The following is a 15,457-nucleotide window of genomic DNA, read 5'->3' as shown; positions in this document are numbered from 1 at the left end:
TGCGCTCCTGCTTCTTCCGGCTCCAACATGCTTCTCCCCACGTCGCGGGTCCCCCGCTCACTCGCCCGGCCTCTCATCGAATGCCGCCTGCCGGAGAGGCCCCAGCAGGCCGGTCACACAGCACCGCCCCCACTCTGCCCTGCCACCACCGCGTCAGGGACCGGGAGCCGTCCACTGTCCCCGGCCTGCGACAGCACAGCGCAGTGGGTGCTGGGTGTGGCCGGCCCTAACTTCTGCAGGGGACGGACAGATGGCCCCCGCCCCATCTCCCCCAGCGAGGGGCCCTCGTGCATGTGTGTAGGCCTCCTAGTCTGCGCGTCTGTACCCCATCTGTACCCTGCCGACAGCGGCAGGAAGGCCCGCCGTCCAGCCCGGGAAGCAGGGCGCCTGGGGCTGTGGTCTGAGCAGGCTCTGGGTCTGGGTGGAGACTCCCGAGTGCCAGGCGCCCAGCACAGGGCCCCGCAGGAGCGTGTGGGGGCTCGGCCTGTCCCTGGTTTCCTGGCCCTGTGGGGGGAGGTGTGGCCGCAGGAGCGCCTGGGTGAGGCCCCTCCAAAGTGCCAGGCTAGGTGGCCGCTCGGGTCTGTGGTGGCCCTGTGCTCAGCGGTCACTGGTTGAACGAGCGGATGGTTGCCCCCAAGCTCTGAAAGCTGAGTTCGGCCATTCGCACCGAGGCCTCCCTTTAGGGCCAGACACTGGGTCATGTTCCCAAGTGGGACCTCAGCGGTAGCCGGCGTCTGTCCGTCACGGCCGCGAGCACTGGTGCCAAGAGCCGCTCACCCTGCTGGCTTGTCCCGGGTGCCCCAAGCCCCCTGCCAGAATCCCACCAGGGCCCGGCTCTGCACCTTCAGAAAGTTCTCCGGGAAACCTCTCCTGGTGGACACTCTCCTGGTGACGCCTTGGGGACAGGGCCCTGCCCACACCAAACTGGCACAGTCCTGGGAAGAAGGGGGACCCCAGAGGGCAGCCGAGGACCACCCCCTGGGTCCCCTGCGGGCTACCGCCCACCCCTAGAGCATCCGGGGTGTCTCTTGGGAGGCAGTAGGAGCCCCAGCTGGTTCACCGAAGAGCTCGAGTTCTGCAGAGAGGTTACCTCCTCCAACCATTCGGGTTAGCGTCCCCAAGGGGGCCCAGGAGCTGAGGGAAGCTGGGGGTCGTGAGTCCCAGACAGGAGATGGCAGGGGCCACCCCTCCGGCCCTCGCCCCCCTCCAAGCTCTGGCTGATGCAGAAACTGCCCAGCGTCCCCACCCTCCCCTTGGCAGCTGCCCAGGGTTCTGCCTCGTGTGAGGGCTCCCGGGGTGAGTCCTCCCTTCCTAATGCTCACCTGGGAGCTTCACAGGCAGTGGCGTGAGCAAAGCGTCCATTCTGGGAGGGGGGTGTCACAGGGTGGGGATGGAAGCCACAACTGCACTCGAAGGGATGCGGCGTGTGAGACGGTGTCCTTGAAAGTAGCATCTGGGACCCCCAGGAGCTCCTCAGCACAGCAGGGGAATAATCTGGAGGCAGGCTGGCGTGCAGGGCCCCTGAGAGAAATCTAGAGAGGCCCAAAGTGGGTACGCGAGAGGGACAGGTTGCCTCCCCCACACTCAGGACACAGACGCCTCTCCCTCCTGCCCCCTGGAAAAGGCAAACGTCACCTTGTTTTTACTACTACTGTGGTTGAAGCCATACAGGGACATCTGCCATCTTGTGCTGACATTCTCTGCACCTGCTCACCCTCTGTGTGAAGTATAAGGACGGGACCGTCGTCTCTGATCTCCCCGTCCCTCGGCAGGTAGAAACACGCCCCACCTCATAAGCGGCGTGCTGGAGCCCCAGGCCTCGGAGGACCAGGGAGGTGAGGGCTTCCTGAGGCTCCGTGCCGCGGACCCTTGGCACCCGATGAACAGCAGTGCCCACAGGTGTCCGCGGGGTGACAGGACAGCCACACCCAGCTGGCCCTCCAAAGACCGGGACCCCTTACGCCCACCCGCTCCTTGGCGGGTGCGGACGGCACGGGCACTCGGGGAGGGTTTCTGACTCGGGCCGGGTCAGGGAACGTTCTCCATTCCCGAGGCCCCGTGTATACCGGCCCCTGGGGTCCCAGGGACAGAAGGCCCCGAGAGGGAGCCCCTGGTGGGAAGGGGCCGCCCCAGCTGGCCGGCCGGCCCTGCCCTGGGGAGCCCGGACCTGCTGCAGCCGGTGGTGCCCTGACGAAGCCACCTGCCTGCCCTTCCGGCAGGCCGGCGCCCCCCACCCCGCCCCACTGTCCTGCCTCGGAGACCCTGGGTTTCATCGCAGCCACAGCCCTCTCTGGCCTCCCCGTCTCCCCCCAGGCGAATCAAACTCCTGTGCCCACACGAGTGGAGACCAGGGCTCCCAGAAAGGGAGCCTGCCCAGCCAGCGGACGTTAAAGGCTGTCCTCCGGTCAAGGGGAGGGGATTTCCACGCCCAGATCTCTGTCCTTGGCTCGGAAAGTCCCTGCCCCAGTGCCCCACCCCAGAGGCCACCCTCCAGCGCGCGGTGAGGGCCCGGCCTGCCTGCAGGGGCACATCCGGGGGTCTCAGCCTCTAGGGCAAAGTATTCTCTAAGCTTCTCCAATGGTTCTAATGGCCGAGGTCAAGAAGCCGTGTCCCCACTCGAAACTTTCCGGGGCCAACTCTGTTCCTCATCAGGGATTTACGACACTCTAGGGTCTCAGTCTGAGGTCAGTCCTACGGGAGGGTCCCTGCCGTCCCTTACTGCCAGTCAGCATGCTGTGTGCCGAGCCTGTGGGAACAGCGCAGCCGTCGTCCCTTCAGGGGGGCGGGGAGGATGGCGGCCAGTGCCGTGCACACCGTAGAGCAAACAGTTACCACCCGTGGGCTGAGCGCCGTGCGGAGGGAGGCCCCGGGGGTCGAGGTGGAGGGCCTGACTCCCTGGAAGGGCACAACAGAGCAGCTTAGCCAAGTGGCAGTGATGGAACGGTCGGAAGGGTGAATGTGAACCAAATTCTAAGGACAGGGATCTTGTTTTACGGTGCCCAAGGCTCGATTCCCGTAACCGGGGACCCAGCGGCTCCTTCCCCTGGGCCCTGCCTCTCGGTTCTCACACGCGTGTCCCAATCCCGGTCCTTGCCAGACTCCCGGAGGACTGACCCCTGTCCCCAGCCCGCCACACTACGTCTGCTGCCCCCCTGCCCCCCATGTGCCCCGCACTCACTATACGGTCTCGATCACGGCCCGACGGCCTGCAGTCTTCTTGCCACGCCAAGAAGTAGACGTCCCAGCCGGAAGGGGACTGGTCGCTGTGGTGGAGGCTGGTGGCCTACTTGTGGGACGGCAGTTAGGAGTTCATAACTAATCTGAATCCCAGACTGGACAGGAAGGCTATGCTCTCTAATAGGAGGCGTCCCAGAACCTGTCACATAACCATCAAGGATGGAGGAATGGTGCCAACGTGATGAACCAAGGAGGGTAATTTCTATGGTATTTCAACCCGGGTTCTAAGGAGGTTTGCCCTACAAACGCTCCTCATTTGATAATGGAGAACTGGCAAAGTAAGTAGAATTGGAAAATAATTACCCTGAGCAGCACAGATGAATTTAGCATGATTTGCTTACTTGTTCCACTTGCAGAATTAATTAAAAAAAAAAAATTAAGAGCAGCAATAACAACCACAAAAGGCAACAAGAGTGAAGCGATGAGATGCGGGGAGTCACGTTATCTTGCACAGAACACAGACCATTCCTCTTGGACGGACAGATGGGTCTTCGTCCCTTTGTTTCTGGGACTCGCTGACGAGTTCCCCCACCGAGCACGGGTGGTCCGCTACCCAGCCATCAAAATCACTGACTTGCGGATGAATGTAGGGTATTTTTGGACAGCAATCAGCATTACGGTATAAATCACAAACAGATGTTTGGCCCTGTCAGACTGAACAGACTACCAAATCACCGTCTCTGCTAATTCGCATTCGTCAGGGTCCCTTTTCTCCCCGTTTTTCCCTCCGAGAGGGTAACTTAGCTCTTCGGTGTGGGTGGATCAGATGGGCGCCGGCCCCGGGTTGAGAGCGCCAGGCCAGGGGCTGCCCACGCTCCTCCCAGTCCTGTGGGACTCTGAGCGCGGCACCGTGGGTGGGTCCCTCCAGCAGGTGGGCAGGAGCGACCAGGTGGGGACACCTGTGGAGACGGGCACCCCTCCCCCCCATCCTGCTGTCTACACTGCACTGGATCCACATGAGGCAGAGGGCCCTTGCAGCCAAAAAGAGGCAGAGTGGAGGCGGGGCTGGAGGGGACCCCTGGAATCTCTGTATTAATATGGTCCCTAAGGCACTCTCTCTCAAGGACATGTCTCTTCTCGGGGCCTCCTATACACATACGTAAGAATTTTAGAATCGCCAGATGCACAATTACTAACTTGGACATTTGGGGTGAGGTGGAACATGAGAAAATGCATGGGACGGTCCTCAGGGGGCCACCCCTTCAGCCCCTCTGTTTTTACCGACTGAATGCCTACATTGTCGCGGCTTCGGGAGACATGTCGATAAGGCAGTTGGTAGAACCGTGTGTGAGGTCACGATCTGCTCCCTTCAAAATGATAGTTCAGAATTAGAGCCTAGAAATTGTTGCTTAAGTGACTCAGCATCCTGGCGAGCACACGCCTTCCTCCCCCCCGCTTCCCTATAAAACTGCCAGCGGTCGCTCCCTTCTCCCAGAGACGTGGGCAGGACCAAGCCTTTGGGGCAGTCGGAACCCTTCTGTCGAGAATGGCCTTGTGTCCGCAAGCCTCAGCAGGAGCCCTGAGCCCAGGCGTGGCCGGCACGAGGGAGTTGGGGGCCACGCGCATGTCAATGCGGGCCTGGGCCTGGCCAGTCACACCTGTGAGGGCTGCTTCTTAATGACCTTGATTTTAGGGGAAAACTTTTGTAGAAAACGAAGGCTGAGGCAGGTGGCTCAACCATTCCCCACGTACCTTTTGAGGCAACTAAAAATGACACAAGCCTGCATGTTTCTTCCCTTTATCGCTGCTTATCAGATGAGCGTAGGAACCAAGGTCCTGACGCAGGAACCGAATTGGATTTGCTTGCTAGGGTCAAGTTACACTGTCAAGTGACACATCCCAGGGTGCCTGGGTCTGGAGCTTCCGGAAACGCAGGACTCGCGTCGATCACCCTGACCCCCGCTCCCCGTGGCAACACTTCCACTCGCCCGGGGGCTGCCGGGGGCTCTTGGCTCAAGCCACGTCCTCAGGGTCCCGGGAGGGGCCGTCCCGGCCTTGGCAACAGTGGACCAACCCGGGGCCCAGCTGCCCGTCCCGCCGCACAGACCTTGACGTTGGTAAGCACTTGCTGTGGCAGCCGGTTCCGCTTTCTTTTACAGGCGGGAGGAAAGGCCGGAGCCAGTCTGTCCAAGCACACGAGGCGTTGAGCCAAAGGCCGCCCGTGCTGAGCTCATCGGGCCCCATCCTAGAGAGCCACCCAGCCTTCCTGCAGACGTCCACGTCGGTCCACGAGCTGGCCCAGAGGCTCTCGGGCAGCCGGCTGTCCCTGCACACCTCGGCCGCGTCCCTGCACTCGCAGCCCCCACCGGTCACCACCACGGGCCACCTGAGCGTCCGCGAGCGGGCCGAGGCGCTGATCAGGTCCAGTCTGGGCTCGTCCACCAGCTCCACCCTGAGCTTCCTCTTCGGCAAGAGGAGCTTCTCGAGCGCTCTGGTCATTTCTGGACTCTCTGCCGCGGAGGGGGGCAACACCAGCGACACCCAGTCGTCCAGCAGCGTCAACATCGTCATGGGCCCCTCGGCCCGGGCCGCCAGCCAGGCCACACGGGTAAGGGGCTCGGCCGGCGGGCCAGGGCGGGGGTGCGGGCCCCCGCGTCTGCCATCGCCTCGTCCACCTGGGCCCCAGACAGGAGGTGTTCTGGCCGTGCGCGGAGGCAGACGAGTCGCACGGCACACGTCCCGCAGGTGATGACACACGGCAGGCAGTACGGAGCCTGCGAGACACCGGAGCTGGGCTGAACTGCTCTCCTTAGCCCCGAACCCGGGATGCGAGCGGGTCCACTTCCCCCCCAGAGCAGGAACACGTTCTCCTTCGTTCCCTTTTCACGCCAGTCTGGCCCGAGGGAGGGGGAAGAACACACATCAACACCGGCGTCAGACTACGGTCCGTTCCTTCCGCCGGATTCAATCTGAAAGCTGCCGTGGTGTGGCCTTCTACGCACGTATTTAAATGCTAGGAAACGAGAGGTTGAGGGACTCCCCCTAAGCAAACGGCTCCTTACCCAGAGCTCCAGGCGAGCGGACGTGAGGCGAACACTCGCGCTTTGTAAGCGAGAAAGTGAGTGAACGGACACTCCCCACCCAGCGGTCGGGAGGCGAGGACGGGAGGCACAGGGCGCACTTGGGTGTCACAGTGCAGGTCTCCCGAACTCCTTCTGGGTGTTCACACATTCTCCTGCCCTAAAAAGCACGGGAGTCACGGCCTGCCCCTCTCTGGTTGGGGGACTTGTCTGCAGCGGGCTGACGGGGGCCACGCCACGGGAAGGTGCCCTTCCCACCCCTGGGTCCACGGTCGGCAGGAACCCCCTCCGCGGGGCCGTGGGGCCGCGGCAGTGGTGGGGTTGTGGGCCTCCTGGAGCCCCCAGGCCACACCGCCAAAGGCAAGGAGGCTGGCTCCTTCAGAAGTTGTAACCAGGTTTAGTTAGGTCACTAAGGTCTAATCAAGCTTCCCTCATAAAAATGCACAGTAACAGACTTTTCTCCCACCGCTCAATCTGTTTAAGATGCCGTCTGTGGGTGTGGTTCTGGGATTCTGGCAAATTCAGTTTCCCTCTTTCCAACAGGACAGCTGGGCCCTTGGCACTCTGTGCACCCAGGGTAAATAACCATCCGTATGACGGTTCAGGGGCAAACCTGCCGTACTGAGCGTTCCTGCCAGGCGGGAAGTGTATGTGTGGGGGTGGGGGGGGAACTCTGGCCAGAACCCGGGAAATCCAGGCACACGGTGACCTCTCCCCCGAGGGCCCGTGTTCCCACCATGGCCACATGACCTGGGGAAAGGTCCCCGTGTGCAGAGCCCCTAGCTGCCCCTCCACCCCCGGCACATTGGACCCCTGTTTTCCTTCCTTCCCCACCGAAGCTAGAACCCCGGGGCCCCCCCATCTGACCTGGGACCTGCCGCGCTGGCGGGTTAGGTCGGCCCCTGCGGCGGCGGGTGGGGATTCGAAGCGGCGGTAGGTAACATTTGCTGAGACCCCTGCCTCTTCTTTCTCTCTGGAAGCACCTCTCTGAGCCGTGTGAACCCACCGAGGCCACCGAGCAGGGGCAGCTTCGCGACCGCCGTCTGGCCGAGGCCATGGCAGAGAACGGGGGGCTGATGTGCAGGAGAGCAAGCCAGGAGGACATGGGCCTGGACGACACGGCTTCCCAGCAAAGTGCGTCCGATGAGCAGTAGGGGGGCAGGGCTGGCCAGGAGCCCCTCCTGTGGAAAAACGAGAGCTGCTGTAGCCAACAGTGACTTTACCTCGGGTTCTGGAAGAGTCTCACGTGAGGATAAAACACGGGGCAGCACACCCCCTTCCCCCGACACGGCTCCAAGCCACCCCCGGAGCCCCCCAGACGTGGGACGCACAACACACTTTCCAGAATTTGAAAATTCTAACAAAAAGCCATGTAATATCTTAAATAGAGTAAGTAGAGCACATAAATAACTCTTTCCTGCCCTGAAGAAACTAAGACAAGTGCATGTTAATAATTGGCATTTTATACGTTACCGTTACCACGTTAAAGGGACAGCAGCACCCATCGTACCATCCGCTGGTCAAACGCAGTAGGGTTCAATCTACGCATAAAGAAAACCTCACTTCTTTATAATATTTATGCAGACGTCAAGTCAGTATAAGCCAGCGGCTGCTTTTCTGCAAGAAACGTGGTAGTGCATGAAGTCGGGTGTAAAGTATCCCGTGAGAGATCCAGCGACGCTAGTGACCCAAGTTTAGAAATCTAGGCCTGTGGGAGCACGGAAAGCCATTTGGAATCCCATGACGCTCAACTGTAGTCCCCGGCTTCCCACAGCCAGGCCTGTCTCGCCCGGCGCTCCCATACGCTCACAGGAATGTTCGCTGGTTTTCCGAGCCGAGCGATCCTTCCCGTGTCACAGAACACGTGCACACACCTTCGTTTTTGGAATTAAAATGTTTACAGTTACTGTCGTGTCCGGTTGTTGCTTGAATTCTGCTGTAGCCTTTATAGTGAGAATGACATTTGGGCAAATTCTGGGACTTTGCCCACCTGAAGACCCCCTACCGGGTAAAGCAGAAACCCGGTTCCTTGTGGATGTAAGGGGTGGGGGTGGGGGGGCGAGGGGGTCCATGAAGAGTATCCTCACCGGCCTGTGGTTCATCCCTTCTGGAAAGAAAAGAGTTAGAAATTCTCATTTTGGAAACAGTTCTGCAAGTTTCTTCAAGGAATCTAGGATTTGGAAGTGTGGGGAGTAGGGGAGGGCATGGTGGAGAATTTCCTCCCCCCCCCCCCCCAGTAAGTAGATGGTAATACTTTTTCTTTTTTCAAAATAAGAATTGCCAAGTAATAATAGGTAGGCTCTGTAAGCAGAGGCACAGTACATTGTTCTCACATCAGTGATCCCTAGAGATGCAAAGTTGGCTATTGATTTAAATGCAGGTGATTGTCTAATGAGAGGCTGATAGAACCTTACTGTAGTTCTCCAAATTGGCCAAACCAAACTTGGCTGGCAGTCCCTGAAATCCTCTTGGGCCACTTTACAGCCAAGCCCTCAGGACTAAATGCCCGGCCCTGAGCTGTGAGCGTGGCCTCCCCACGAAGGGCATCTCCATGAATTCCGTAAGAAAAACGACAGATGCCCAGTAGCAGCCTGATGTGAGCCGACCACCCAGTGGGCATCCAGAAGCAAGCGACGCAGAAAGCCATTGTGTTCCACAGAAAATGAATCTCCTGGGGCACCTGGGTGGCTCGGTGGGTTAAGCATCCGGCTTTGGCTCTCAGGTCATGATCTCACGGTTGGTGGGTTCGAGCCCCACGTCGGGCTCTGTGCTGACAGCTCAGAGCCTGGAGCCTGCTTCGGATTCTGGGTCTCCCCCTCTCTCTGCCCCTCCCCCGCTCACATTCTGTCTCTCAAAAATGAATAAACATTAAGAAAAAAATAAGGAAATTAATCTCCTGAAAGAGCTGGAAAACCAACCGGTGGAGAGACACGTCAATGTAAACGAGAAGCCGAGCGCTCCCGCTGCTCCTGTGCGTTGTTCTGCTGGTGCTTCGGGAGCGGCTTCCCTAACTGCAGACTCGGCCGCTTATCCCGGTTCTCAGCGCAGAGGGAGCAGAGCAGCTTGGTTATGGTTCGTCAACAACAGCGAAGGCCAAAGTCCTCGGATCCGAACGCAAGCGTGCGTTGTCTGCGGGAGTAGAATCCTCCGGGCGTGCGTGGCGGGAGTGCGTACACGCACACACGCTTACGTGCGCGGGCACGCGTGCCCACAAAGGGAGAGATGGGGTCGGACCCCTTCCCGGACCCTGCAGGCCGGTGGGCAATGCAGCCACGCTTTTCCTCTACGTTGTGGCGAACCACCTTTCCGTTTTCGACGCGCATCAGAGAATTCCTTGCAAGACACCGGATTAGCCCCCATTTAAAGGCGATATTCCTAAGGTGACATCTCCTGCAGGAGTCGTTTAAACGCGCTGCCAGCATACAACCAAAGGGTTATGTTTTTGGACACTGAACGAAACGGTTTTTCCTCTAAAGAGGTTTGATATAAATCGGGTGGCTAACCGGGCATTATTGATTCTAAATCAATGGGTTTGCACTGTGCGCTGAAACCATCTGTCTGGCAGGTAGTTTTCTAAAATCACTCGATGCTCCGGCGTCTCCTTGCCCGTAAAGTGTGCAGCGCAGCCCTTGTGTCCTCAGCCCCTCTCAGGCCTCCTCCACCGTCCAGTGGTTTGGTCCAAGTCATTACATTCTGGGGACACGGCACCCGCCATCAGCGCACACACACACACACACACACACACACCCACGTGTGCAATCTTCCCAGATGCAACCTTCGTGAATTCCAAGACGGGAAGAGAGAGAGGGGAAAGGGCCATTCCACTTTTTCTGGGCCACCATCGCCCCCTACCCCACCCTGGATGACCTGAGGGCTGGGAACGGAGGGGGCCTCTGGACTTGCAATTGTGCTGGGAGCCCTGACAGATGAGGGCCCATGAATTTGAGAGACTCGTCCATCCCTGCACATGCGCATATTCAGAGGTAGGGGGGAAAAAAAGGTTTTTTTTAAAACGCTGTGCCGTAAGTGGCTGGTGGTGCGGTCAACTCATTCTCCACATCCGTTCTGCTCTGTCCCGTCCAACCATGTTATTCCAGCTGAAACCCTTCACACAAGCAGTACACCTGTCCATTTCGTGTTTTCAAAGTGAATTCTTCCTTCAAGTCTGGCCCCCGACCCAACTATCTGTTAGGTGTCTGGATTTGAAGAGTAGGCATTTCAAACTCAGATATAAACGGGAGCTCCTGACGTCAGCCCGTCCCTGCCACCGCACCCCTTCCTCTCCCAGGGCGCCTCGTCTCGGGTAGTGGCACCGGCACGGGTGGGCCCGCGCCCTCGGCTTCCCCTCCGGTCCTGGCCTGTGCTCGGTACGCGGGCCTCCAGTGGTGTTCTGCCTCAGCGTCTCTTGAACGCTCAGAATGCGCCTTCTACGGGCTGTGCGCGGTCAGTCGTGGGTTAGAGTCATTTGTGAAGTCATCTGATCTGGTACCACAGACTGGGGGGGCTGGGACAGCAAATGCTGATTTCTCACGGTCCTGGAGGCTGGGAGGCCAAAGATCGAGGCGCCAGCAGATTCAGTGCCTGGTGAGGGCCTGCCTCCCGGTTCACAGATGGCCATCTCGTGGTGTCCCCGGGAGGCAGAGGGGAGAGCCCTCCCCGATCTCTTATAAGGGCCCTAATTTCATTCATGAGGGCTCCACCCTCACGACCGGATCCCCTCCCCAAGGCCTCCCGCCTAACACCATCGCACTGGGACTTAGATTTCAACATAAGAATCTGGGGGGGGAACGCAGACATTCAGACCACAGCATTATCCTTTATTAAACTTCTTAAAACACAGGGAGAGCTTCTGATATCTTCATATGTGCCCCCGATCATCCTGACAAATTATTTAAGGTCCCTGCCAGAGCCACCACGAAATGCTCTTCCAGTTTATAGCTGCCAGTTTATCCCAGCAAAATGTCAGCTCCGAGATCTGGGGGCACACGATGCACAGAAAAGGACAGAAAGCTTCAACAGGGACAGAGTGGGAGGAGTGGAAAGACATTGGGCTTTGGAGCCACACAGACTTGGTTCAAACTCTGTATCTGCCACTAAAGGCAGGTTTCTTTACCATTGAAGAGGAAGCACGCAGAAGCTCGCATCCCCTCTACGTGTTGGGGGCCGTCCCAAATCTGTTCTGCACACTGGGTACCTCCGAGGACCCGGTTTCACTCACCCTCCACAGCCCATCTGGTTTCAGCTCTCAGTGCCCGCAAACTAGCGATTTTACCTTCTTGCGAGAAATTTCACTAGCTTTCCTTCTCAGACACAGTCAGTGTATTATATAGTCATGACTGAAAACACAGAGCTCAGGACAAGCAGCAGAGAGGAGAACGTCCCTTCGCACTTTGACAGGCCCCTCCTGCAGGGCCAGTAAAGGCTCCACGTGATGGGCTCCCTCTGGCCAGGGCGGACCGGCTGCACCAGGCCTGTGCGGGGTCCGTCTTCAGGGGCACGTAGGTGACGCTTCCCCAGCCTGTTCCCTTTCTCAGTCTACCTGAGGCCGCGCGGGGATCCTCAGGACTGTGGGCATTGGCGAGTAGGTCTGAGGCAGCGGCCAGGCTCCCGGGGCTCGGGGAAGCCTCTGCTGCTTGAGTCAGTGGCGTGGCCATCCGGACACACGGAGGTGCACAGACCACACCCGCGTGTGGCCCTCCTTCGGGCCTGGCGAGCCTGGCGCAGGTCACGCACAGCCCGTCAGACGCCCTGAACAGCCCAACCGGGCATGGGCAGCGGGACAGGGATGCCCTCGTCCCCACTCTGGATCTGTAATAAGAGATTAGTTCATAAGCTGGTAGGCCTTTCAGCTGTGACCCCTCAAAGGCTCAGCACATCCGGACCAAGCTTCGGGAGGCTTCCTGGGGAAACACCAAAGAAAGGATCCTGACCAAAGAGCCCGTCACGGGCCACCGACCACTGTCCCGGCTCAGAGACACAAGTGCTTCCCGTACTGTCCAGTGCGCCCAGTGCCCAGGACCCCTCACTCCGCACGCCCAGACCGGGCCACCCTTCCAGACAGGGGTACGCCTGGCATCCGTGCCAGCTGGGTCTGGAGCTAAAGCTGGCTGCTCAAGTATCCTGGAGATTCGCGGATCTGCACCAGAAAGGACCCAAAAGCACCGTGTGGTCTCCGCGGTACCGTCAACCACCTGCCATCTTTTCCACAGCCGCCCCGCGACAGGCTGAACCTGATCTTTCCACACCATTCTCGACAGCCCCAGCTCCCGGCACCGGGCCCTCCCCAGGGGACCACACGGACGGCTGCTGCCGGCTTCCTTCCACGCTGTGGCATTGCCTTCCTTGGACGACACTCGTTTCCCCCTTATTCTGGAAGGGAAACGGGGCACGGAACGGTTTAAGGCCGCGTCTAAGTTGATGTGGCCAGAGTGGGGGCTCCGACCCGAACCCACAGGCCTGAGTACAGAATGAAGACCTGCCTCCCACACAGGGCTCACGCGTTTGCACCAACACATTTATTTTTATTTTATTAAGCAATAAGCAAACAGACGATGAGATGGGCGGGGAGGACCGAAACTGGCCTTTCCCTGAACTATTTTTACAAACCAAGTAACTAGCGTCCCTTGAAACCACAGCTGCAACTGGAGCGGGGTCTGAGTTCAGGACGTGCAAAATCGATTAGGTAGCGGCCGCTCCTCTCCCCCTTCCCCGGAACACGCTTATGAACTTCAGTGGGGGCGAGTTCCATCTAATACTCCGAAAGCCACTTCTCATTCCATAATTTACCAGAATCATACACGTAACTGCAAGGGGAAATAAACAGACCCCCTCGGCATAAATAAGCCGCGGCGGACTGTTCATCGTGGGGCGCCGGTCGGGCATTAAGGCTAACTGATCTTTTAAACATTTTTTGGAGAACAGCTGTCAGGCTTTCTCCGGCAAGGCCCACAAGGCTTCCGAAGCCGGAAGGCCTAAGTCCTTGCCAGGCAGGGCCCCGAGGAGGCTCCGCGTGAACCAGCACACCTCTTCAAGCGCACGAAGCAGGGACGCGAGCCGTCTTCACTGCCTGCCGCTCTGCACACACGTCACGATATTTGGCAGAAGGCGGTTCCTGTTCTCCTTGGTGACCTGTGGGAGGAAGCAAGACAGAAGGCTTCAGAGTCCCTTCCTTTTCCTCAATCCTCTGACAGGCAGTGCTCTACGGGGAGAGCCTGGGAAGGGGAGGCAGGTTTCGTAAGTCCCGCCCAAGAGCGCTGTGAGGACAGGACACGCGAGGTCGAATGCCACCCCCGCTTCTGCAAAGCGACAACTCAGACAGTGGAAGTGGTTCTAACCACGAGGAGCCGGGAGCTGACCCCCTCACGGGGCTCTGGGTAGATGTCAATGCAGGTGGGACGCAGCCCCCGTGCGACCTGACCTGAACCAGAACCGCCTACGAGGAGCCCACCGAGAGCGGCCGAACCTGAACTCTGGGAAGTCCCAGAGGTCAGTAATCTACTCGTCTCTCTACATGGAAAAGCCTCTCGTGCTCTACATGACGAGGAGCCTCTGACGTCAGTCAACTCCCCATCTGCAGGATGGGGAAGCTAAGTCCGGGGGGTGCAGGGACCACACTGAGCCCTCGGAGGTAGCTGGGGACACATCACAGGCTAGACCTGGATCCCCCACTCCGGCTACATCCTCTGTAATTCGCATCCTTCCACAAAGGAACCGGGAGTTCATTCACACTTTACCCGGTGATCTGTTTTCATTTTCCTTTCCTTTCCTACTGTGGTCCCAATGAGTCCAAGAAAAGCATTTAGACGCCCCTCCCTGGGTGGGGGGTTGGACGGTGGGCGGTCCAACCAGGACGGTGGTAGGGGCAGGGCCACCTCCTCAGCCGTCACCTGTGTGTGCCTTCTGCTCGGCCCCCACACGCACCCACTCAACATCGATGGGGTGGCGACCAGAAACTGAGCAAGGTACCAGGGACACAGAGAGGACTCCGATAGGGACTTGACCTCATGGAGCTGGCAGAGCAGAACAGAGGGACAGACGTGGACAGTGAGCGCACTGGTGGTAAAGGGTCCGGGAGAGAAACTCTGGAGAGGTGCACGGGAGCTGCGGCGGGGCGAGAAAAGACTTCCGTGGGCTGGACTGGACTGAATTTTGACCGGTGGACACGGGAGAAGGTCCCTCAAAGACGCAAGCAAAGAATCGCAGAAAGAGGAAGTGAGTGCATCTGGAGAGCCAGCAGGCTCAGTGCCGGCGGACCCGGAGACCGGACCGCCCACTGCACGAGTCCACACCCGCCCATGTCTAACGGACCACCTGGCACAGAGCAGGCGCTAAATGAACGTGTGATGGAGACGCACGGCGGGCTTCATCCCCGTGGTTCCCCAGCACCCACTCACCCTCCTCGAAGAGCACTGTGACCTTCCTCTGGGAGACATCATCTAGAAAACTGGCTCTCGGCCAACGAGTTCCAGCTGGGCCTGAAGAGCCTCCCGAGAGCCCGAGTCCTGAAAGGATGGAGTCAAGCAGCAAACGGCGAGGCCACCACCTCTAACACTAAGTCCAAGGACGCGGTGCACTGGTCCTTGCCCTGTTGCTCTGGTCTGTGGTCCCAGGAGGACCATCAGCTCTGCTCCGGCTTGAGGAGAAACTGCCACACAGCCTTGCAAGGCTTTCTGTTGCTGTTTTTGCTTAAATTAGCCAAGTCCCTCTCTGCTGTTTGCATTCAAGGAAGTCTGCTGATGTGAACGGAGGAAAGGGGGAGACAGTGGTGGGAACTGGCAGGCTCATCAGGGGGCTTCGTAACCCCACTGTGCTAGCGGAGAGGGGCCGTTAGATCCCTTCCTCCCTGCTGACTTCACCAGGAACTCCCCTAGGCTGTGCCCTCAGAGTGTTTGAGAGTTTACCGTGTGCCTCAGAGGGCAGAATACAAGATGAGGGGCATTTGGGGCTACTTCCCCTAGAAATGTAAGATTTATAACACAGGAGACGTGGAGCTGGGAGAGGAGGGACGCAAAGGAAAGACAGAGGAAAGGAGAGTACAGGAGACGTGGGGGGGGGGGGGGGAGGAGGAGGAGAGGGAGGGGGAGGAAAGGAAGAGACCACTTGGACCAGAGGGAAAGAATTAACGCCAACTTTGCACGGGTGAGAAAGAAGGGGCAACTCGGGCACTGCTCGTTCCAGGCACCCCTGCCTCAACTATCCCC

The 15,457-nt window shown here is 59.0% G+C and overlaps 2 protein-coding genes across 3 annotated transcripts in view; one reads left to right on the top strand and one right to left on the bottom strand.

Moving 5' to 3' along the window:
• PCNX2 (pecanex 2) overlaps nt 1–7,742 on the top strand; it is a 300,170-nt gene extending 292,428 nt beyond the window's left edge. The window contains exons 33-34 of the mRNA XM_078434220.2: nt 5,337–5,785; nt 7,238–7,742. Of these exons, the coding sequence (XP_078290346.1) occupies nt 5,337–5,785; nt 7,238–7,411 (623 nt within the window). The 3' untranslated portion in view covers nt 7,412–7,742. The remainder of the gene's footprint in view (nt 1–5,336; nt 5,786–7,237) is intronic.
• A 5,008-nt stretch (nt 7,743–12,750) lies between these two features.
• The window catches only part of NTPCR (nucleoside-triphosphatase, cancer-related), a 31,926-nt gene continuing 29,219 nt past the window's right edge, over nt 12,751–15,457 (bottom strand). For both annotated transcript variants that reach the window (XM_060642837.3, XM_060642836.3), the window contains one exon: nt 12,751–13,385. In XM_060642837.3, the coding sequence (XP_060498820.3) occupies nt 13,317–13,385 (69 nt within the window). In that variant the 3' untranslated portion in view covers nt 12,751–13,316. The remainder of the gene's footprint in view (nt 13,386–15,457) is intronic.

This window comes from Panthera onca, chromosome D2, assembly GCF_046562875.1.
Source record: "Panthera onca isolate mPanOnc1 chromosome D2, mPanOnc1 haplotype 2, whole genome shotgun sequence".
NCBI lineage: Eukaryota > Metazoa > Chordata > Mammalia > Carnivora > Felidae > Panthera > Panthera onca.
This window is presented reverse-complemented; position numbering and strand designations above follow the sequence as displayed.